The sequence below is a fragment of the Aspergillus vadensis genome, assembly GCF_003184925.1.
Source record: "Aspergillus vadensis CBS 113365 unplaced genomic scaffold BO88scaffold_6, whole genome shotgun sequence".
NCBI classification, from domain to species: Eukaryota; Fungi; Ascomycota; class Eurotiomycetes; order Eurotiales; family Aspergillaceae; genus Aspergillus; species Aspergillus vadensis.
This window is the reverse complement of record NW_020292044.1, coordinates 644,534-665,449: the sequence shown is the minus strand read 5'-3', so window position 1 is coordinate 665,449 and position 20,916 is coordinate 644,534. Positions and strand designations below refer to the sequence as shown.

At 52.4% G+C, this 20,916-nt stretch overlaps 9 protein-coding genes across 9 annotated transcripts; 5 read left to right on the top strand and 4 right to left on the bottom strand.

Moving 5' to 3' along the window:
- The first annotated feature begins 222 nt into the window (after positions 1-222).
- BO88DRAFT_361823 (SGF11 family protein) lies at positions 223-1,981 on the top strand. The gene is made up of 2 exons (XM_025703892.1): positions 223-590; positions 669-1,981. The coding sequence occupies exons 1-2, from the start codon at positions 525-527 to the stop codon at positions 1,587-1,589; spliced, it is 987 nt and encodes a 328-aa protein (XP_025564930.1). The 5' UTR covers positions 223-524; the 3' UTR covers positions 1,590-1,981.
- Positions 1,982-2,545: 564 nt separating this feature from the next.
- Positions 2,546-4,696, top strand: BO88DRAFT_245150 (zf-C2HC5-domain-containing protein). The gene has a single exon (XM_025702165.1). It carries the CDS (start codon positions 2,645-2,647, stop codon positions 4,211-4,213), a length of 1,569 nt encoding a protein of 522 aa, XP_025564929.1. The 5' UTR covers positions 2,546-2,644; the 3' UTR covers positions 4,214-4,696.
- A 136-nt stretch (positions 4,697-4,832) lies between these two features.
- Positions 4,833-6,817, top strand: BO88DRAFT_403321 (cytochrome P450). The gene is made up of 3 exons (XM_025706336.1): positions 4,833-5,176; positions 5,267-5,857; positions 5,911-6,817. The coding sequence occupies exons 1-3, from the start codon at positions 5,099-5,101 to the stop codon at positions 6,802-6,804; spliced, it is 1,563 nt and encodes a 520-aa protein (XP_025564928.1). The 5' UTR covers positions 4,833-5,098; the 3' UTR covers positions 6,805-6,817.
- A 164-nt stretch (positions 6,818-6,981) lies between these two features.
- Positions 6,982-8,461, top strand: BO88DRAFT_433933 (uncharacterized protein). The gene is made up of 3 exons (XM_025709454.1): positions 6,982-7,378; positions 7,465-7,947; positions 8,042-8,461. The coding sequence occupies exons 1-3, from the start codon at positions 7,283-7,285 to the stop codon at positions 8,192-8,194; spliced, it is 732 nt and encodes a 243-aa protein (XP_025564927.1). The 5' UTR covers positions 6,982-7,282; the 3' UTR covers positions 8,195-8,461.
- Positions 8,436-10,269, bottom strand: BO88DRAFT_335417 (MDR family MFS transporter; the record flags this gene model as incomplete). Its single annotated transcript, XM_025702844.1, has 3 exons — positions 8,436-9,080; positions 9,129-9,935; positions 9,982-10,269. The coding sequence occupies 3 exons, from the start codon at positions 10,267-10,269 to the stop codon at positions 8,436-8,438; spliced, it is 1,740 nt and encodes a 579-aa protein (XP_025564926.1).
- A 980-nt stretch (positions 10,270-11,249) lies between these two features.
- On the bottom strand, positions 11,250-12,874 carry glkA (glucokinase glkA). Its single transcript, XM_025706335.1, has one exon. It carries the CDS (start codon positions 12,585-12,587, stop codon positions 11,400-11,402), a length of 1,188 nt encoding a protein of 395 aa, XP_025564925.1. The 5' UTR covers positions 12,588-12,874; the 3' UTR covers positions 11,250-11,399.
- Positions 12,875-14,932: 2,058 nt separating this feature from the next.
- On the top strand, positions 14,933-16,159 carry BO88DRAFT_403315 (Mic19 family protein). Its single transcript, XM_025706334.1, has 2 exons — positions 14,933-15,354; positions 15,440-16,159. The coding sequence occupies exons 1-2, from the start codon at positions 15,250-15,252 to the stop codon at positions 15,977-15,979; spliced, it is 645 nt and encodes a 214-aa protein (XP_025564924.1). The 5' UTR covers positions 14,933-15,249; the 3' UTR covers positions 15,980-16,159.
- A 62-nt stretch (positions 16,160-16,221) lies between these two features.
- On the bottom strand, positions 16,222-19,256 carry BO88DRAFT_384724 (ribonuclease P/MRP protein subunit POP1). The gene is made up of 2 exons (XM_025704716.1): positions 18,775-19,256; positions 16,222-18,676 (listed from the first exon to the last, which is right to left on the bottom strand). Exons 1-2 carry the CDS (start codon positions 19,096-19,098, stop codon positions 16,373-16,375), a joined length of 2,628 nt encoding a protein of 875 aa, XP_025564923.1. The 5' UTR covers positions 19,099-19,256; the 3' UTR covers positions 16,222-16,372.
- Positions 19,257-19,650: 394 nt separating this feature from the next.
- BO88DRAFT_403313 (peroxiredoxin family protein) lies at positions 19,651-20,674 on the bottom strand. Its single transcript, XM_025706333.1, has 4 exons — positions 20,533-20,674; positions 20,091-20,367; positions 19,885-20,028; positions 19,651-19,829 (listed from the first exon to the last, which is right to left on the bottom strand). The coding sequence occupies exons 1-4, from the start codon at positions 20,580-20,582 to the stop codon at positions 19,794-19,796; spliced, it is 507 nt and encodes a 168-aa protein (XP_025564922.1). The 5' UTR covers positions 20,583-20,674; the 3' UTR covers positions 19,651-19,793.
- Positions 20,675-20,916: the final 242 nt, after the last annotated feature.

Below are 20,916 nucleotides of genomic sequence, written 5' to 3'. Positions count from 1 at the left end.
CTATCGTCCCTGTGTACCATTTCTTTGAGACATTATTTATAGTGGGAGTCGGGCACTTGCTTTATTGCTCCCTTGTTTGGACCAACACAGTCGGGTAGTCGTCTATTACGCCATTGTTCCCTCCATCCGCATCCGTTAAGCGGCCGGTAAACCCCGACCCAGATTTGCCTTCGAACACCCTGCGCAAACCTACATGGCGCCATCGGTTTGATACTGGGGATAATTGTTCAGAGTTGTGTGGAAGCAGCTGTTTGTCAACTGCAAGTTCCGCTCTAATTGGCGCGTGATTACTTTGCATACACCAGCAGAGGTATGTCTCGACAGTTGTCTTGGACTTTGCAGTATTCGCGCGACCATTGCGTTACCTCATCGGTACTGCTTGCTGTCGAGTGCATTATCGCGATGTATGCGATGTGCTGGGCTACCCAACTCATCTGCATTTCTTGCCTGCTTGTTTCCTAAAAGCTCAGTCTTGGAATATGCTTCAGCTCTAACACTTTCCAGTCCTGCAGAACATTGCCAAAATGGGCGAGTCGAATGGAGCTGAAGAGAATGGAAGTTCCTTTCCTTCAGGAACGCTTGCAAAATTGGTACGTTCAGGCCCGTATGCTTCCGGCTGCGGCACAGTAGCGTCTCTGGGCTTTTGCAATGAATCCTGACACCAATAGACATGCGATATCCTCAACGATACCTTCTATAATATAATTCATGATATAGTTGCGAAGGTGCATCGCGACGAAAAGGTCTCCCGTATGCGCTCAGCGGTCGTTACTGCAAGGCAAAAAGCCGATGAAGAGGCATCCAAACGTCGTGAAGAGAGTGGGAAGCCAGCTGGTGCATTTAAGCCCGGTGATCTTGACCTTGAGGAACTTAAGGATATACATGTGGAGACAGATGCGGCTGTCTTTGATGAAGGCAAGGTTTACCTCAAGGGAAACCCTCTCCAAACCACGAAAGAGATCATCTGTCCGGAGTGCCGATTGCCTCGTCTATTATACCCAGTAACGGGTGTCGGGGCTCGGGCTCCCCCAGATCCATATCGGGAGTATTGCCAGAAGCAGCCTATGATCAACAAGCCGGGGCACGATGTTCATGGAAACCCGTTTGCCACGGACAAGCTGAATCCGAAGAAGAAGAAACAGACAAATACGTCCAACACTCCAGCTTCAAGCCCTCCCACAACGCCTGACAGTTCCTTCAAACAAGCAGCCCCAGAAAAGGTGTCCTTCCCGACTGTGAAATGCCCGAACTGCCCGAGATACTTTGTTGTAACTCGAGTTGCACAGCACCTGGACCGGTGCTTGGGTTTATCAGGGCGACAGACCAACCGCAACAAGACCCCAATGGAAAATGGTGCCAGTACACCCAGTTCTGCTCCACCTAAGCGTCCACTAGTGGATGACGACGTTCCAGCAACTCTTCCGACGAAGAAGAAGAAGTTAGGAGCCCCCAAAAAATTGTCAGGGAAGAAGCCACCTCCGCCTAGCAAGCTGAAAAACGGGCTTACGCCAGACATGGCCGCAGCAAGTGACGCCGCCGGCTCTGGTGACGGGGACATCAAGAGTGAAGCGAACGGGGATAACTCTTAAGCCTTCGGTGTTTCTTTCTCTCTTTCTTTTCTCTTCTTTTCTTTCCACACCTTATACCTTTCTACACATCCCTTTCAACATTATTTTTACCTTGCTTCTTGCAGACTGCAGACCTGTTTGCGTTGGACAAGGCCTTGGACATATCTCCGTTTGCTTAACGATATTGACGTAAATACCCGGCATCAACGGCGTCGACGGGAACCTCCTACCTTAGTACTCTCGAGTCGAATAGGGACCTGCTCGGCATCGTCTCTAGCCTTTCTCTTTCCGTTTCTTATTATAGGTGTTGTGTGCTGTTCTCTTGAATGATAGATTTTTATGCGGTTGTATGTACAATATTCTGGCAATAGGTCAGTTCGGGGTTTACAATCAATCGATTGGTTTAAGATTGGGTATACAGATTAAGTCGACCAAAGAAGCCTCTTGTGTAAGCTGAGCAGTTGAGCTGAAAGTCAACCATATCTCAGATCGTTGGAGGTTCTACCATGCATACTGTTGATACAGTGGAACAATAGGTGCAATGGATATAACCAAGGTAGTGGGACACCCTTCAATGAGGAGTTCTATCAAGAGCCCTTGCTACGGTTGTTCGATAGCTATCCCGATGTTCCCCGTGGCATAGTTGACTCAGTTCGAAGCTACCACTAATTCGTGTGCATGAAAAGTGGTTTCAAGACAAGAGTACAAAGTGTAACCTCGTAGACTTCATGGTGTGTTGGACGACTGCAATCCTGAGCAGGGCTGCTCTATGGAGATGTTTGGACATTGCTTTACCTTGAAGTTGAGCCCTATGCATACTGGCATGAATACTATATGAAATGACTTATGGGATACACCAAATTGAGTTGTGATATCTCGAAAGCTCGTGGTTGCAAGCTAGTATACAATGTTGTTGGCCTGAAAAGTATGGCCTCACAGCCCACTTCGGGACCTTCCTTCCGTCATCGTCTGGCCCGCTTGCTCGATCCATCATCCACATTTTATGACGCGCATCCACCATGAGCCTCAATTAACTCAGTCGCTAACAATTTCTCTAACCTCTGACTACTAGCGATATGAGCAACACCAGCCTCATCTCTTGGGCCGTCCCCAGACTGAGCCAAATTCTCCCGCTGGACGAGGAGTCGCTCACGCAGATCATCACCTACGCCGCCAGCCTCTCCAAAGAAGAAGGCGCCGAACACCTCAAAAACCTTCTGGGCGACTCTCCCGCCGCGTTCGAATTCATTTCTGCATTCAGCTCGCGACGAGAACCACCCCCACGATCTAACGCGCCGTCACCCGCACCGAGCGGCCAGTCCACATCTAGGAACAATTATTCGGGAACGCAGTCGAAGAGGGGCAAGAAGTCGAAGCCACCACTACACAGCGCCGGACCTGTTCGCCGACCAGACAATTTTGGAAATGTGACGGGTGGATACAGGAAGGAGGACCAGGATGAGGACTACATGCCCGTCTCTAGCCGGAGCAGACAAGAAGGAAGCGCGAGAGAAGGCACACTGGACACCGGTCTATCACCATCACCGTTAATCTCTTCCCGCGAGGCACCCGCTACCTCTTCGCGAAACCATTCACCGGCCCCGAGACCAACACCGGCTAAAAACCCGCCTTCTGCCGCTGGGCCTGTGATCTCGGATCTACTACCGAATGTCAAGTCGAAGGCGGCCAAGTCTGCCTCTCGAGCTGGTGGGAGCAGTACGGGGACCGGCTCATCGTCCAAGGGATCGCTGACTACGAATAATATTACTGATTTGACGGCTGCCATTGCCGCTTTGGAGGTATCTACGAATCCGACGCTGAGTGGTGGCGCACGCAAATGCACATGCAACGCTAGTATCCATCCTCTTTTTGATCCCGCGCCGAATTGCCTCAACTGCGGGAAGATCATTTGCTCGCTGGAAGGGCTACAGCCGTGTTCGTTTTGCAAAACACCTCTCCTGTCGAATGACGAGATCCAGAGCATGATACGGGAGCTGCGGGCGGAGCGTGGTCAGGAGAAGATGCGCGCGCACAATGAGAGTGTACATCGGGAGGGTGGCCCTGGAATGGGCTCAGGAGCTCCCAGTAAACTTGACGCTGCCAAGGCGCATCGGGACAAGTTGCTTGCGTTCCAGGCGCAGAACGCCAAGCGGACACGTGTGGTGGACGAGGCGGCAGATTTTGAGACCCCGAACGTAGCATCTACGCTGTGGATGACACCTGCGCAGCGAGCACTGGCCCTTAAGAAACAGCAGCGGATTATGCGGGAAATGGAGGAAAAGGCACGGCCGGAATGGGAGAAAAAGAAGACTATAATGAGTCTGGATATCAAGGGAGGAAAGGTGAGGAGGGTCTACCAATCGGCTGGGCCTGCGGAAACGGGCCCTTCCGCGGAGGAGGAAGCCGAAGCAAGGGCAGAGGAGGAGCTCGGAGATGGGGAGAACAGGGAAAGCAGCGGTAAGGCATTCAGCCACAATCCTCTTCTTGCAGCTGGAGGGCTGTTGCGACCGGTCTGGAAGTCGGCGGACGGAGAGCAAGCGGACGCGGCACGCAAAGAGCGGAAACAGACGTGGCGGCGAGTGCAGGACGATAATGATGATAACGAGCAGTGGATTCTCGATGGCGGTCTCCACGGTTACACATGAGAGGCTTTTGACATAATAGCTTATCCGAACTGGCTGGTTACATTGTCTGCAAGCCGGACAACAGTAGCCGATGCTCTAATGCAAATACAGTGGGTAGCAACAGCCCGAGACTCTCCCAGCTATGTCCGATAAGGCCCGCGATATAAGCACACAATGATTGGGCCACGAGCTCCAGGAAATACTACCGCTCTGACATGGATCGATAAGCAATGCTCCGTCAGAAGACAAGACACATAGCAGGAGTGGTTATATATCCTCCGACGGTGTACACGACGCGGAATGACAGCAGCAATATTAGCATGAGCATTACCAATCGAGATCCTAATGAAGGGTTCCAACAGATCAGCGGTTAAAGCTACTAACTCTCATATACAGTGTAGAGATATGAAGCACCCGGGGTAACCGGGCCAGGAGGTCCGACAACCGGACTTCTCTATGTAGATACACATACCAGCCGGTGCTGGCCACGATGACGCATCCTCGCAGCTATTGCGCTAAATCGATGAATATTACATAGTTCCATGGAAGACACTTCGTACTCGAAAATGAGGAGGGAGGGAGGGGATGGAGGGGCACAAGACGCGAGGGAAAGCCCGTCAGTAACCGAGCCAGAGAGAGCTATAAAGCGGTAGACGAGTCTCGAGTGCTAGTGAGTGTCTTGTAAGTGAAACAGCCATCTGGATAGTGGTTCTGATATCTCGAGTGACTGTCGTCATTTGCTGTCTTTGTTATCCGCTTGCGGGGATTTCCTTTTTGAGTTGAACTCGGCCTCGGTTGGCCCCGGCTAGCTTCGGTGCTCGTTGACTGGCCGAACTATATACTTCAGCTTCCTATTATTATTCCACCTCTTAGCATCACACACTATTGCACTAGGATTCGACAGCCATGTTGGCCCAAATTGGCTGGCAGGCTATCTCTATAACCCGCATAGGGTGGGGGTTGCTTGCCTTGCTCGTGGGGTTGGTATGTTGATACCGATTCTCCGTTACACCTTCTGTATCATGTCGATAAGGTGTCACCTTGCATACTTGCAATGCATACTGACAACATCAGTCTTCTTTCTACGCAATTTACAATCGCTTCTTCCACCCTCTTCGCCGCATCCCAGGTCCCTTGCTCGCCTCCCTCACTCCCTGGGTCCAGCTCTACCATGGCCTCCAGGGAGACCGACACCTGTGGCTCTGCGCTCTTCACGAACAATACGGCTCTCATGTCCGCGTCGCACCTAATTTTGTCTCAGTGAATACTGCTCAAGGCCTCCATGACATCTACGGACACGGTAAGCGGCTCAAGAAGGCCGATTTCTACAATGCCTTCCCCGCCATCAAAGGCGTGTACAACACACACAACGTCATCGACAAGGTCATGCATGGCCGGAAAAGACGAGTACTGAGCCAGGCCTTTTCCGACCATGCACTCAAGAGCATGGAAGACGTGATGCTGCTGCACGTGCGGCAACTGTGTGCAGGCTTAACGCGTGCCCAGCAGACAGGCGTGGTGCAGGACATGGGCCGCTGGTTCAGCTACCTCACGTATGATGTGATGGGCGAGTTGTGCTTCGGAAAGAGCTTCGACATGTTGATCGAGAGTAGTCGGAGACGGCTGATTGAGCTTGTCGATCGGGCTGCAAACCGACACTATGTGGTATGTCTTGAGCTGCTATTGTTGTTAAGAACTGAATCTAACCGACAAAACAGTGCGGTCTCTGGATGCCTCTAGATCGATGGCACCTCGACCAACTCTTCATCCACCGACTCACCAATGACCGCTGGAACTTCATCATGAACTCGCGCGTGGAAGCGACCAAGCGCGCCCAAGAACGTACCAAGGCCGGCCACGACGCCAAAAGAGACTTCTTCTACTACCTGCTCAACGCCCGGGATCCCGAGACGGGCCAGGGCTTGACAACCCCTGAGCTCTGGGGCGAGGCCAATGTGCTGATGATCGCGGGCAGTGACACGACGTCGACGACGCTAGCCGCGACGATCTTCTACCTGGTGCGCAACCCACATGCGATGGCGCAGCTGCAGAAAGAGGTCCGGGAGAGCTTCTCCTCGGTCGAAGAGATCGTAACGGGCAGCAAGCTGAACGAGCTGGTGTACTTGAAGGCGTGCCTGGACGAGGCGCTACGGCTGGCGCCCGCGGTGCCCGGGGCGCCCCCGCGCGAAGTGATGGAGGGCGGAGCGGTGGTGGACGGGGTGTTCCTGCCGGGCGGGACGGATTGCGGGACGCCAACGTACTCGATCCACCGGCAGGCGGCTTATTACCGACAGCCCGGGGCGTATTTGCCGGAGCGGTGGATCGAAGGGGCGATCTGTCAGACGGGGATGGAGGCGTGGCAGACAACGCGGGAGGATGTGGAGATGGCGCGGCGGGCATTCTGTCCCTTTAGTATTGGGCCGCGGGGATGTATTGGGAAGAGCATGGCGCTGATGGAGATGCGCTTGACGATTGCGCGGTTGATGTTTTTGTTTGATATGGAATTGGCGGATCGGAGAGGAGAGGATGAGGGCGGACATTTGGCACTGGTGGACCATTTTACCAGTGCGAAAGAGGGACCGGATGTGATTGTACGGGCGCGTGTGCAGTAGGTTAACAGTATTATTATTAAACTATATCTGTATCTACGTTTGCTCGGTCAATTGTAAATGTTGTTTGTAGTAAGATGGCAGAAAGAGTAAGACACCAAGCCAGAAAGGACACGTGCCCACACTGCATGAACATATCACCCGAAGACTATGGGGATGAGAATGCAATATCATACCCACCTTATTCATTCGTTTAATCTTTAATCAGTTAACTTACCTTGTACTATTCTTTATACTACTTTATTCATCCCTTAACTTTATTTACAACTGCCATACATGATACCAAACCATGTTCATTCCTTAACCTAACCCCATCATCACCATCCCTTAAACCACAACAACCACAACCACAACAACAAGGACCCTTTCTCTCCCCTCACTAAAGCAACCCGCAAACCACTCTACCCCAAATAACCCCCTGAAATAATAATAAGGGATAGAGAGAGAGAGAGAGAGAGAGAGAGAGAGAGAGAGAGAAAAGATGGTCTCCCCCCTAACAACAACCTTCATCCAATCCACCATTCTAAACGCCATCGCCAACATCCTAGCACAAATAATAGACCATCATCGGAAATCCGTAAGCTGCCCCCAGATATAACCCAACATTCATACCCCCCCCCCCCCCTCCCCCCAAAACCAAACCCAGTACTAAATGAATGAAAGAAATCAACATTCACCCCCAACCTCCCCGCCCTCCTCCAATTCATCACCTACGGGATAATAATCGTTCCCCCAAACTTCATCTGGCAGAGGTATCTTGAACGGCGGTATCCGGGGTTTCTTTTCCGTGGTGCATCCTCATCCCCATCTACTACTAACAACAACAACAACAACTTTTCCCCTCCTTCACGAACCTCAACCCCTAATGGAACTACTAAAAGAGGAGGTCCAGGTCCAGGGATAGGAGAAATCTACATCTCCATCCCGGACCCAACCTCCACCGTCCTCCTCAAGGAGAAGAAAACACCCCACAACTTCCTCCCCGCACAACAGCACAGACGCACCAGAGGAGGCTGGTACAACTTCCTCATGAAATTCCTCCTTGATCAGACGGTGGGGAGTGTAGGGAATATCGTACTGTTTATTGTTCTCATTAATTTGCTCAAGGGGGTGGGTGTTGGGGGTGTTTGGGGGTTGGTTGTTGAGGTATGTTCTTCTCTCTTTCATTTCCCTATTTTGTTTATTTTATTAGGGCCCATGATTTGGGAATTTGGGATATGCTAATTGTGTGTCTGGGCAGGACTTCAAACCCATCATGATCGCAAGACTCAAATATAGACCGATTGTCTCGTTGCTCATGTATACGGTTGTGCCGGTGGATCGGCGCGTCGTGTTTGGGAGTGCGTGTGGGGTTATTTGGGGGGTGTATTTGAGTTTGTATGCTGTTGTTTAGTCTCTCTCTTTCTCTTTCTCTCTCTATTTCTTTATTTCTATTGTGTGTGTTGCTGTTGTTGCTGTTGCTGTTCTTAGAGTTGTGCATGGGTCAGTCTTTACATTTCTTTTGTCAGCGTGATACCTCGTCTTGGCCATCCATCATTTCTTATTAGATCTATTTATCGTCTGCCTGTCGCTTAACTAGCATTATACAATTTATAAGTAATCACACGCAAATAAAAATCATAGCTTCTGGCAGACTACGCTGCCGGCGGCCCGATCTTCTTACCCTTCACAGATATCCACTCAATAGGCAACGCTCCAAATATACTCAACGCTCCCATGGCTACGGCAACATAGAACGTCGTCGTCACGGCTCCATTATACGCCTCTAGCACGGCCGGCAGCTGATCCGCAGATACAACATGCCGTAGCATCGTTGCTCCCGCCTGCATCACAGAAGCAGGGTCAATACCTGATACCTGTGCCAGGTTCTTTCGCAGTTCGTTCTGGAAGACGTTCTGCGCTACAGAGACAAACAGTGCTCCGCCTAGTGTCTGCGTGAACGCCACGATCGCCGTCGCGCTGGGAACATCGGCGATTTTCAGCGCTGCTTGAACCACCATCATCGGCTGCTGCATGCCCAGGCCTGCGCCCATGCCGAAGATGATCTGGTATCCGATCCAGCGGCCGGCCGAGGAGTGCACGCCCATGGTGGAGAGAAGGCCGCCGCCGACGGCAATGAGGATTGGGGATATGAGCATGAATGGGGTGTAGTATCCGAATGTGGAGACGAGGCCGCCAGCTACGATGGAGAAGATAACGACGCTGAGTAGCATGGGCAGGTTCATGATGCCGGATTTGGTGGCGCTGACGCCTTTAATGGCTTGGAACCAGATGGGGAGCTGCAGATGTTAGTGAAATATAGGGTATTTTGATGGTGGGATACGCACGTAGTAAACTGCCACGAAAAAGGAACCGCCGACGCAGAAGCTGAACAGTGCAGCACCCCAAACATTTCGATTCTTGATCAGCCGTGGAGGGATCGTGGCTTTCTCGTTACCCCACATCTGTAGCACGATGAATATACCGATGAGGACACCGAACAACACCAGCAGGGCGATGATGCGGCCATTACCCCATTCGTAAGTGGTCCCGCCCCATTGCAGTGCCAACAGTACGCAAATGACTCCGGGCAAAAAGACAAATGTGCCAGGAAGGTCAAACTGCGACAGCTTATCCTTGAGCCCCTGGGCACTCTTGACTGATTTGGGTGCCTTGAAGAATAGCAGGATGAAGAAGATGGTCGCGCCGCCAATGGGAAGGTTGATATAGAAACACCATCGCCAGCTGACATGATCGGTGAACGCACCGCCCATCAGGGGCCCTGCTACACTGGCGATTCCATACATGGAGGTAATAGAGCCGGTAAGGAAAGGCCTCCATTTCAGCGGTGCAGTCTGAGATATAATGATCATGGCTCCTGAGAAGACTCCGGCGGCCCCAAGGCCAGCTATCGCCCGCCCGATAATCAGCGCAACCGAGTTGGGAGCCACACCACAGACCAGAGAACCGATCTCGAAGATCGCGAGCCCCATCAGATAGACCCATTTGGTGGAGTAGAAAGTGTACAGCTTGCCGAAGGCCAGAATGAGGCAGCACGTTGTAAGGAGGTAGGAACTGCCGTACCAACCCACGTCGCCGAGTGACTGGAATTGGTCTGTGATTTTGGGGATTGCAGTCGCCAGAATCGTGTTGTCCTGATACTATTAGCACGACCGCTTGGCTATGTAGTGGAATACTTACCAAGGCCATGCAGAAAATCGAAAAACACAGTCCAATCACAATCAGCGTGAGCCTCCACGAAGTAGGATACTCTGGCTCAGGCTCCGCATCATGGCTATGTATCGAGCTGGGCGCTTTGGGCTCTTGCTGTGCTTCGACCGTCTGTGAATGAGGGGAGGTGTCGCGCGCAGAGTCAACGAGAGTACTCTCTTTGCTTCTAGCGGAACCGTTGCCTTCTGCCTGCGTGACCTTGAATGGTTTCAGCTCAGCAAACGGTCCCTGCTGCTTCTCAGCGTTGGAAGCATCCATGGCGAGAATAGGTGTGCAAGACCCAAACCAATCTCACAACCAAAGCAGATGACGGTACTTAGGGCAACAGTCAACAGTGTAGATGGCAGAAGAAGAAATCCTCCTTTTGACTGCAAATGAAGCAGTTATCTAAGAATCACTCCAGGAACGATTAACAAAGGTGGCAGGAAGGAAGATCAGCAGTGAAGAGAAAGACGGCTCAAGGAAAGCCTCCTTCCGGCTTCACTGGCTGACGACAATTGCCGTAATGGAAGCCAGCTTGTGTCACCATCTCGTAGCCACGCCAGTCTGGCCCAATGGCCACCCCTTGCTTTGTTGCGCATGTCAAGGCTCCAAACCACTCAGGAGCAGAAGCAATCCGTATTCCGAAGCATTGGTCAGGTTGTGCAAGCTGCAGGTATACCCCGGAGGGGTTGGCAGCGTGACGGGGCAAAGCGAGGGTCACACTGAAAGTGGATGGTTTGCTTCTGACATTCCGGCATCGGAAAGATTTCTATCCGGAGAGAGCCCTTGAAAGATTCCTGTCAGTTGGGAATGATCAGGCGGGATATTCCCCCACAAAGAATCTCGGAATAGGGGAATTCCAAGATGGATGGATTAACTTCGATCGGAGACTCACCTCTGCCCCTGAAGCAAGGATTGGTGGGAGCCAGACTGCATCTAGACTAAGTACCTGCATGCTATTTCTGTCGTTGACTTTTGTTGCCAATTAAGTGGTCAAAGAAAGACAGACTCTAAATCAGGCACTATTGAATTCTTTCAGTTGGAGTTGGTGGTTTTGGGCGGCTGTGGCGGGCAATAGCATCCTCGCTTCTCGTGCCGTCGCTTTGTTCGCTGTTCGCTTGGTCGCGTTGGCAACTCAGGAGCAACGCGTGTTGGCTTAGCAGCGTTAAAATTCGGACTGGCCCTGTCAGCCCAACTACTCCTTGGTTGGCAAGCTACAGTGCTGTCGCCATATGAATCAAGATAATAGTAATAAGAAAGAATTCATTCCGACCTAGGATATATTCACAATTCCAGTAAGCTGTACAACGCCGTAAAAGATCAAATATGCCCAAACATCCGTCCTCCCAACCGCTCTGCAAACACCTAACCAATGCGGAAATCCTGCGAGATGGTCCTGATGGCCACTATTGCGACTTTCTGCGGGCATCCTCCTTGCTAGCAACGAGGGCGATCAGAGCAGCACCCACGCCACTGCCATCCTTGGAGATACCAATGCGGATCTTCTTGTTGCCGGCTTCGCCAACCTCGGGCACTTCGCGCAGGGCATCGCGCATGTAGCCTTCGAAGTTGGGGTAGAACTCGACCAGACTGCCATCAACACCAATGTCTACGAGGTCGTCCTTTTGCAGCTTGCCAGTGGAGAGGAGGACAGCAGCCAGCGGGACGGCACTCAGACGAGCAGCACGCTTGCCAATGGCGTGAACAACGGTCTGGATGGCCTTGCAGTCGTCGGTGGTGGGGCGTTCGATCTTGAGGTGGTCCTTCAAAGCGACCTTGATCTGCTCCATATTCTCAGTCTTGTCGGCCTCGACCAGACTCAACAAGCTGGTGTCAATACCCCACTGGCGGTACAGGGAAGACTCTTTGGGAACAGAAACGGTGGAAGCCCCGCCAGTCTTGAGGAAGCCCAGGGACTCGTTGCGCTGCATGTCCAGCATGACGCGACGCAAGATCTCGCCCAGGAACATACCCGAGACGCGCTTCTCAAACATCTGGATGCCTGGGTTGTTGCTGTCGGCATCGAGCTGCTGGTCATAGATGGTGTTCGGCAGGACACTCAGGTGGTTGTCGAAGCTGCCCCACTCGGCGTTGATGATCATCTCACCGGTGGTCTTGTCGTACTCGGAGTGTTCAATGGTCTGCAGCTTCGTGATGCGGTCCAGCTTCTCCACATAGGCGCCATTGGTGCCCGTGCCGAAGATAGCACCCAGGAAAGTGCCCGTCTCTCCAGGAGAGGTGTATGAACGAGCCATCAAGGTTCCGACAGTGTCGTTGACCAAGGCAGCCACGCGCACCGGGAGTCCCAGATCATCGATGGCGTTCTGCAGCAAGGCACAGACATCCTGACCCACCGCATCGGGAATGTTGAAGCCCTTCGTCCAGCGAATCAGGGTACCCTTGTTGATGCCCAGCTGACGCACGGGGAAACTGAAGGTGAAACCCAAGTCGAACAGGTCCTCTTCACAGTTGCCATTCTTCTCATTGCGGCGTCGCACGTGAGCCTCGAAGTGGTCGTTGTGGTGAATGCGCAGGAACGATTCGATCTGGCGGGCCAAGAACAAGAAGAGATCCTTGGCCGTACCGGACGCCATGGTCTCACGAGGAATCATGATCTTGGACTGGGTAAGAGAGAAGGTAGTGTCTCCATGTAGATCGATCGAGCACACGCGGAAGTTGGTGCCGCCGAGATCTACTGCCAGGTACAAACCCTGCCGACGACCAGGTCAGCTGCTGTTCTGCGGAGGGAGCTGATTGGTGTGAAACGTACCTTCTCCGTGCCATTGGGCACTGCCGTGACATAGGTCGGGATCTGACTGAGGGTCGTGTGCTCCTTAGACAGACCTTCATCGATCTCGCGAATGTATTCCGTTACTCCACGTTGCACCTCAGCAGCGGGGTAATCGAACTGGCTGGCAATGCGCGCAGCCTCGGACAGCAGAGCAGATGACATGATGACGGAGAAGATGTGGATATGAGGGAGATTGTGAGGAGAGGGAAAATAAAAGGAGCCTCAAGGGACGTGTTGAGACCACAACAAATACAGTGTGCAGAAAAAAAAAGTGGTGAAGGAGGAAACCGGATGGTGGGGTTCAAGTAAATATGGGGAGGGGCAGACGGAAGCTGGAGGGAATTCGGGGAATGGAGATGGAGAGAGTAGAGTAGAGTAGAGGATGTGGAGGGAACAAAGGATAAGGATCAGGAGGAGGAGGATACGAGCAGGAAGAGTCTAATAACTATTATCCGGAATGAGCATACGATGATGAAGGGGGAACAAGTGGGCGTATTAATAGCCAGAGCCATGAAGCCCAGTAAAGAACTAAGTAATAATCTTGCACTGTGGAGGGGTCGATGAGGTCAGTCCGACAGGCTCAAGCCAACGGGAACGCCGGGTTCGCCGGGTTTGCCAGGCGTGGCCAAAGGGAAATTGGAAAAGGGTTCACTACCACTTCCAGTTCTCTCTGCTTTCCCTCCCCTTCCCGACTTCTCGCATTGCCGATGTCTCGCACTTGTCCCAGGTTTACTGACTTAGTGCGTGGTTCTCTCCAGTCTCCAGTCTCCAGATGCCACTCCTCGCACTAAAATGTGGCCTAGTTGCCTGCAAGACGGGGTTGCCGCGAGTCGGTAGCGAATCCGCCCGCGTGTCTGCCATGACGCATGAAACCAACTTGGTGGGGTTTCAAGCCGTCGTTCACCGGTGAGAGGGAATTGGTTAGCAGCGAAGGGAATGGAAGGGCGAGGATGGCTGTTGGCTGTTGCACACAATGCAATGCCACAATGCCATTCTCGTGCTTGGCCTCTGCGTCAGTCAGGAGAGGGTGAGACCACGCGGTGAGTGGTGAATTGGTCAATTGGTGATGCTGGCCTTCCCCGTCTCCGGATGCGGTCGTCTGGGGCATTGGGGAACCTGGAGATGCTGACATGAGCATCCTACTAGTACCAGGATCGGAATCAACACTACAATTGACTATGTCACTACGGCTGTTTGCTTTTGGACGGACTAGTCCAGCTGTCAGAAGATGATGATCAGGGGATTCTCGTCTCGACGTAACCTTAAGTAACCGTCCAGCCTATGCAAGCAACCATCCACTGCATGCTGCAGTATCACTGCGAGATTCCTTCTCAGGATCAGCCACTTAAAGGCTTCGATCTGTCAGGTCTGTCAGGTCTGTCACTTATTGTTTGCATGTAGAGAGTACGGAGTACTTTGTAGTTTACATCGCTACGTCACCTACCTAGAGTTATCGCGAACAAGACGATAGGCCGAGCGATCTTCAAGCACGTGAGATCCGACACAGTATACCACTCACCAACATAAGAATGGCTAGTCTGAGTTTGTAGAGAAAGCATACAATATACCTATGTCTGTGCTATTTAGTAACTCATGTGAAACACCTCTCTCACCATCGACTCTATCCATGCCCATGATTTGACCCTCTGAGTGAGATCCAAAGTCTAACCCTCAACCCAACCACTCAAAACAACACCACCAACACCCAAAAACCACCTAAGGTACAATAAGAACCCCCCAATATAATACACTTTCCCCAAGCCAACCATCCCAGTAACCCCGGGCACCAACTGCATCTCTACCCAACCTCCAGCGTCCAAGAAAGTAAAAAAGCCAGCCATCCCAAAACGGAAACCCCGTGACTAATCCAGCAACAGTTACTAGCCTGAGGCATAAACACACCACCGATCCTCTCCAGGCACCCCAAGGCATCAACAACAAGCAGCAGCCAGTTTCTGCCTCAGGCATAAAATGACTAATCGCACGTGACCCGGCGGAAGTCGGCTTCAGAAACGGACCTTGACGATATGCAATTCCCTGCTCCGACACAGGAATTGCCCTCGATCAGGATCTCTCGGCGGCCAATTGCGGTGTTCCACTGAAACCGAACTACTACACTCGCCTCTTTCCTCCCTCCGGTCCACCAAACAACAACAACAACAAAGACAGCTTCGGCTGAAGGAAGTTCACGGACACACGAAACCCGATATCCGCACATCATGGGCGCCGGCAGCTCTAAGCCCGCGGCTCCGGCCGACTCGAAGCACGTTTTCTCGAGGTAGGATTGCTTTGCTTGTTACATTGGACAATTATATATTGCTCTGAGGGTGTTGGTATATCGATTGGCTTGGGCTCAATGCAAGCTATTGAAGCCGGACTCTCTTCACCGAGGATGATCATACCTACCATATAAATAAATAATTCGACATGGGGCGACACCCTTCAAACCATCAAACACGGCCACAATGGAAATAAAAACAGAATACCAGGCTAACAGCTATATCCTACACAGCTCCTCCCCCGTCCAATTCTCCGCCAACTTCGTTGACGGCCTCCAGTCCAACACCGAGGTACGTACATTTCCCACCTACCTACCATACCCAACTCCTCCCAACCCAACCCCATCTAAATCCCCCATCTCTAAATGGAAAACAGACCGACTCCGCACGCGCCCGCTCCCTCGAACTCCAAATCCAAGAGCGCGTAGCCCAAGAACTCGAGCGCCTTCGTGCCCGCGAACAGCAAACGCTGGCCGAGATCGAGAAGAAGCTTGCCGAAGCCAAAGACGTCTCTTCTTCGACACCCGCGCCCAACTACACTCCCAGCAGTGGGGGTGCAGCTTCCTCCTACTACCCACCCGGATCTCTGGACCTGGATGCGCCCCGGATCCCGTTCGCGGGGCGGGAGAGCTACTTCGCAGCTGCTGCTCCGGCGGTTGAGGCGGCGCAGCAGCCGATTAACCGGGAACTGTCGCGGGAGAGCGTGAACAGTGAGATTGAGGAGTTGAGGGCGAAGTTGGAGGGACGGAAGAAGTTGGTTGAGATTGATGCGGGGATTGAGAAGGCTAGATCGGATGTGGTGAGTTGTTTGAGGTTGAATGATCGGAGGCCGTTGGATTGTTGGAAGGAGGTTGAGGCGTTTAAGAAGGAGGTTGCTAGGTTGGAGGAGGGGTTTGTGGATCGGATTGTTGGGTAGATGATTTATTCCATAGGTGTTGATGATGATGGGATGGATATATTTGATAGAGAGAGTTGAGGTATAGTGGTGTGTTCGACTGCTGCTGCTGCTGCTGTTGCCGAGTCATCAATCCCGGTTTGTGCATGTGTGTATATGTATACCTAGCTTGCTAGAGAAGGTTACTGGTTTCTGTTTTCATCGTTTATCCTTTACTAGTAGTACTATGCTGTGATTGGCGTAAAGGTGCATACATACAAGTGCGTGGTTAAAATCTCCCAACTGTATGGGCAGATCATGAATATTCATCTCTATCATAATTCTATGCTCAATTCTAACCCCCTCCTCCCCAAATAATCAATCAAAGACACACAGGGTATCACGCAACAAAGCCACACAATCCATCCATACACATCAAACCAACTCCCAAAACCCGATCCTCGCCACCGTCTCCCCCGCACTCCTTACAATACACATATTCCTCCCACTCGCCTTCCCCTTCTGCACCTTCGACAACAAGACAGACCCAATCCCCGTACCCTTTCCCTCAGCAAGGTTATAATTTCCCGTGGTAACGAAGCCAATGAGATCCTCCTCCGTCGGGACCGGCAAATGTTTCTGACGAACATCGTCACCCGCAGACGGAGTGATAAGGGATGCAGCGAGCTTTTGCTTGACATCTTCAGGGCCGAGGTTGGCCGCAGATCGAGATTGTTTCCTCTGGAGCTCATCCCTGAGACCATCGTAGGGTTGCTTTGATGATAGAGTGAGCCAGTCCTGGCGAAGCTCGCGATCGGTGGTTGGGAGTCGGTAGATGCGGGCTCGGGGGGTGGGTGTGCCGCGGTTGAGAAGGGTGAGTTTGACTGTTGCTAGGGCTGAGGTGTTGATGGTGGTGGAGGAGTCGGTTAGGGCGCGGGTTGCTTCGGATGTTGAGAGCTGGTGGATGTTCAGTGGTGGAATGGTGGCATGGGCGTCGTTGTCTTGGGCGTTGGTGGTGTCATCCAGTTTGGTTTCAGTCTCTGAGGGCTGTTCCTTGTCGGTTGTATTGCTCGCCTCTGGTGCTCCTTGAACGAGTCTCTCCCAGTCGCAGGCCCAACCACGTCCTATCTCACCCTTTTGTCCGTTTCTCAGGTCGATGCTCTCAAACTCGGTTCTGCGCCCCTTAGGACGTCGCTCCCACTCTCGCTTCGCTTCTTCTCTCTCGCGCAGGCCCCATTCCCACCCAGCGCGGGTTCCTGGGAAGTCCCCAGGGAACCAAGGCTCTCCTGATTCGAACGAGAGCTGCTGCTGCTCTTTCAGACCGCCGAATCTGGGGTTTCCGCCGCTCGAGAGGGGATAGTACATCAGCGAGTACCAGAACGGAAGCACACACTTCCATGGGAGAAGGACAGTCCAGGTTCCAGGTGCGCTGCTGCTCTTGGAATGGGTAGGTCGACTGGCGAGTACCATCACAGGTATCTTGGGGTCGGTGTCTTTGGCGGGCGGGCGTACGCCAGGACCAGCTTCGGTTCGACGCCGATTTATAGCCTTTTGGCTAGGCAACTGGCGTGCAGCTGCTAACCGGGCGCGACGATCGAAGAGAGCAGGGGCCGTCTGCGTGTTATCCGGCGACCACGACGAGAGTAGTATAGCCAGCCGTTGCATCTCCTCCTCTGACGACGATGGCTTCATAGTCTTGGGCGGAAACTCGAGCCGAGGGTCAGAGACAGAGAACCCAAGGACGGCGTCCTGCGGCAGAGATGCAGGGTTCGTTACCCCCAGGAGAGAAGTCCAAGTAGTCTCCGGGCTGTCCGCAGCGACATCCTTCCCATCCACAGCAACCGGCTTGAACGACGCAAGTAACGCCTCCGTAGCTCCCGGACCAGTGATTTCGATACTGCCAATCTCAAACCGCAAGTCCTCGACCATCACAGGAGGATTCTGCTTCTTCGAAACACCCAGCAGGGCATTCCACAACTGCAAAAACGCAGACGGATGCACCCGAACAAACACCTTTCTCCAACCCTTCTTCCCCTTCTTCTGCTTCCCACTCTCATCAGCATCCACCATCTCCACATCCTCCCCCTTCACCTCAGCACACCAAACCAACGTAACCGGCGCAATGGGCCTCCTCTCCCCCTCCCACTCATACACCCAACTCCTCAACCCCCTCGTGCCAGCCCTCCACTTCCTCCCCTTCCCTCCCCACGCCTTCTCCCCCTCAACCCCAACAGCCCTCAATACCCCCTCAATCGCCCCCACCGTGCCCTCCAACTGCACCGTCGCCAAATAACTCATATCCCACGCCACAGCACCTCTAGACCCCCTCGCGCGATGCGTAGGCCGATAACTCTTCTCCGTCGGCGACAACGGCACCGCGAACCTCCACAACGGATCCTTAGAAGTAGCCATATGCGCCCTCTTCGCATGAAACATATGAGTCGGCAACCAAGTCTTGCACTGCTGACGTTTCTTAAACCTAGCTTCCGGCGGATTCGGCCTGGACAATTTATTCTTCTTAATTTTCGGCACCCGCGGCGCAATCTCATACGCATGACTACCGGATTCTTCCAACGACTCCCGGACCTCTTTATCTCGCTGAGCTTTCACGGCCGCGCGCTTGGCTTTCGTCTTCGCGTTCAGGTTCTGTAGTCGCCGGGCCGTTTCGAGCCGAATGCGCATTTGTTCGGTCGGTTTGCGGGTTCGTGATGATACCGTGGGGGTGTTGTCTTCTATCATCTGTACACAGAATCATAGTCACACATTAGAATCTTCACTGGACCACCAATAATAGTAATCTTGACTTTGAAAAAGAAAGGGAATATATATATACATACCTCTCTCCTCGCCCTAGCCCTCAACCTCTTCGGCACCCTCTTCACATTATGACTCGCCGTCCGTCTCCTCAACGACCTCGGCACCTTCTGGAACGCCCGACTCGTCAATGCATTCTTCGATCGCTGAATGCCCGACTCCAGCGACCGGATCTCGTATTCTCTTGCTTCCACGTACGCAGCGACATCTAGTTCTCCGGAGGCTGACAGTGCCGCGTCGGCGGCCTGCACGGCGAGCGAGCGCGCATCGAATGTTTTTTGGCGTTTGCGGGCGGCGGCGGCGGAGAAGTTAGCAGCAGGTTTGCGCTTCGGTGGGAGGGAGGCCATGATGGCCGATGAGATGTGCTGTGCGTTTGTGTGCGAAGGGAATTTCTTGGAATTAATATATCATTTAGATTTGTAGGTGAGGAGAATTTGTTGGAGTCAATTAAAGCTTTCTAAGATCCCTGCAGAAAGGTCCGGTCCGGGTACGGAATGAAATGAAATGATGGAATGGTTTGGGTTGGTTTGGTTTGGTTTAGCGCGGTGTCTGTTCCGTCGTCCGTCGTCGACTTTCAGTTTTCCGGCCGACAGAGTGAGAAACTACTAGTGATGGGAGCAGCCACTCCGACGCAACAAAATGGCAACGCAACCAATGATCGTTGGCTGACGGTTAAATGCTCAAGTTTAATCCTAGTACTTTAGTTCTTGTTGACGCTTTGATGTTCGGGTTTTTGGTAGATCGGTCTTAGCTGGGGGTGGACTAGTAGCTTGTTTTTCGCTTTCTATATCTTCTTTCCTTTTTTTTTTTTTTTTTTCTTTACTTTTAAGGTTATCTTAGATGATCGTTGGACATAATTATACTACGTACTGACATCACACTACAATATGAACATTGTTGTCGTAGCTTCGTAAGCGCGTTGATTTTCTTTCTATCTAGTGGCTGTCTCTAATTTCTAACTTCATTATCCCACCAGAATATGAATGTCAACGCTATCTATCATCGGACGCCTGCCATGTCTATCGTCTTTTAAATGACACGTTTACAGCTGCTTGAGGACGGCCTCAGCGCTCGAGAACTGCAATGATGGTTAGTAGCTATTCACCTGGACATGAGAAGAGTAGAAAACATACCTCGAGGTGGTTCTTGGCGGGCTCACGCTTGGCGTAGGTGACCTTGCCGTGGTCGATGATGATGGCGTAGCGACCAGTGCGGCCCTCCTCGTCGGCCCAGCCGATGCTCTTGGAGAACTTGGCCTCGGGGTCAGACAGGAAGAGCTATAGAAAAATTAGTATCATTGGTCTGAAGGACAAACGAGAGAAGAAGAAGGGGATCTTACAATGTCGTCGTTGGTGACCTGGTTGGCCTTGCCCCAGGCGCTCATGACGTAGGCATCGTTGTAGGCAAGGACGGCAACAACGTCGACACCCTTGGCGCGGATCTCAGGGAGCTTCTCAACGTACTCGGGGACGTGGCGAGCAGAGCAGACGGGGGTGAAAGCACCGGGGAGGGCGAAGAGGATAACCTTCTTGTCGGCCCACTCCTTGGAGGCGTAGTAGTTGATGGGGATACCGCAAGAGGTGATCTCGCCCTTCTCCTCGGACCAGGGGATGTAGCTGTGTGAGGTAAGAATGTTAGTGAATGTACTAATAATAGTGTATGGTGACAACAGTATATGGTTGCGTTGCTGCTCGAGAGACACCAGCAACCGGAAAGGCGGAAGACGGTGGGGGAGGGGCAAAGAAAGAGAGAGAGGATAGAAGAATGAAGAGAATACTCACGAGAAGGTAACGTCAGCGGGGAAGCTGTCACCGGGGTTGAGGCCAGACATTGTGAATGAGATTAGTTGGTAATAAGGTGTACTAAGAAAGGTATGAGTGATTGGGTAGTAGTAGTGAGTTGTGAGAGTGAAGAAGATTGGGAAGGGAATGGAAGGTTGGTTATATAGGGAAGAAGGGGAGACGGAACGGGGGCAGCGAGCCTGTGGCGGGTAATTCGACCTTAGCTTCAGTTGAATGAATGGTTCCTGTGTCAAGGGCAACGAATAACGCGGCGACGGCCCGCCCACGGCGCCATGAGGTGATCCGAAGCAGAAGGATACCGAAACTCTTCGATTGGTAGGGCTTTGGAGGGGGAACTGTATTATCAAGAAGACCGCCCGAGAC

Bases quoted from the DNA above. Each gene is read 5' to 3' on its own strand.
- BO88DRAFT_361823 (XM_025703892.1), top strand. From the start codon at position 525: ATGGGCGAGTCGAATGGAGCTGAAGAGAATGGAAGTTCCTTTCCTTCA. The intron at 591-668 runs GTACGTTCAGGC...TGACACCAATAG, and splicing joins CAGGAACGCTTGCAAAATTG to ACATGCGATATCCTCAACGA.
- BO88DRAFT_245150 (XM_025702165.1), top strand. From the start codon at position 2,645: ATGAGCAACACCAGCCTCATCTCTTGGGCCGTCCCCAGACTGAGCCAA.
- BO88DRAFT_403321 (XM_025706336.1), top strand. From the start codon at position 5,099: ATGTTGGCCCAAATTGGCTGGCAGGCTATCTCTATAACCCGCATAGGG. The intron at 5,177-5,266 runs GTATGTTGATAC...TGACAACATCAG, and splicing joins TTGCCTTGCTCGTGGGGTTG to TCTTCTTTCTACGCAATTTA. The intron at 5,858-5,910 runs GTATGTCTTGAG...CCGACAAAACAG, and splicing joins CTGCAAACCGACACTATGTG to TGCGGTCTCTGGATGCCTCT.
- BO88DRAFT_433933 (XM_025709454.1), top strand. From the start codon at position 7,283: ATGGTCTCCCCCCTAACAACAACCTTCATCCAATCCACCATTCTAAAC. The intron at 7,379-7,464 runs GTAAGCTGCCCC...AATGAATGAAAG, and splicing joins TAGACCATCATCGGAAATCC to AAATCAACATTCACCCCCAA. The intron at 7,948-8,041 runs GTATGTTCTTCT...GTGTCTGGGCAG, and splicing joins TTTGGGGGTTGGTTGTTGAG to GACTTCAAACCCATCATGAT.
- glkA (XM_025706335.1), bottom strand. From the start codon at position 12,587: ATGGCGTCCGGTACGGCCAAGGATCTCTTCTTGTTCTTGGCCCGCCAG.
- BO88DRAFT_403315 (XM_025706334.1), top strand. From the start codon at position 15,250: ATGGAAATAAAAACAGAATACCAGGCTAACAGCTATATCCTACACAGC. The intron at 15,355-15,439 runs GTACGTACATTT...AATGGAAAACAG, and splicing joins GCCTCCAGTCCAACACCGAG to ACCGACTCCGCACGCGCCCG.
- BO88DRAFT_384724 (XM_025704716.1), bottom strand. From the start codon at position 19,098: ATGGCCTCCCTCCCACCGAAGCGCAAACCTGCTGCTAACTTCTCCGCC. The intron at 18,677-18,774 runs GTATGTATATAT...TTCTGTGTACAG, and splicing joins GGGCTAGGGCGAGGAGAGAG to ATGATAGAAGACAACACCCC.
- BO88DRAFT_403313 (XM_025706333.1), bottom strand. From the start codon at position 20,582: ATGTCTGGCCTCAACCCCGGTGACAGCTTCCCCGCTGACGTTACCTTC. The intron at 20,368-20,532 runs GTGAGTATTCTC...TACCTCACACAG, and splicing joins CCCGCTGACGTTACCTTCTC to CTACATCCCCTGGTCCGAGG. The intron at 19,830-19,884 runs GTATGTTTTCTA...CCATCATTGCAG, and splicing joins CCGCCAAGAACCACCTCGAG to TTCTCGAGCGCTGAGGCCGT.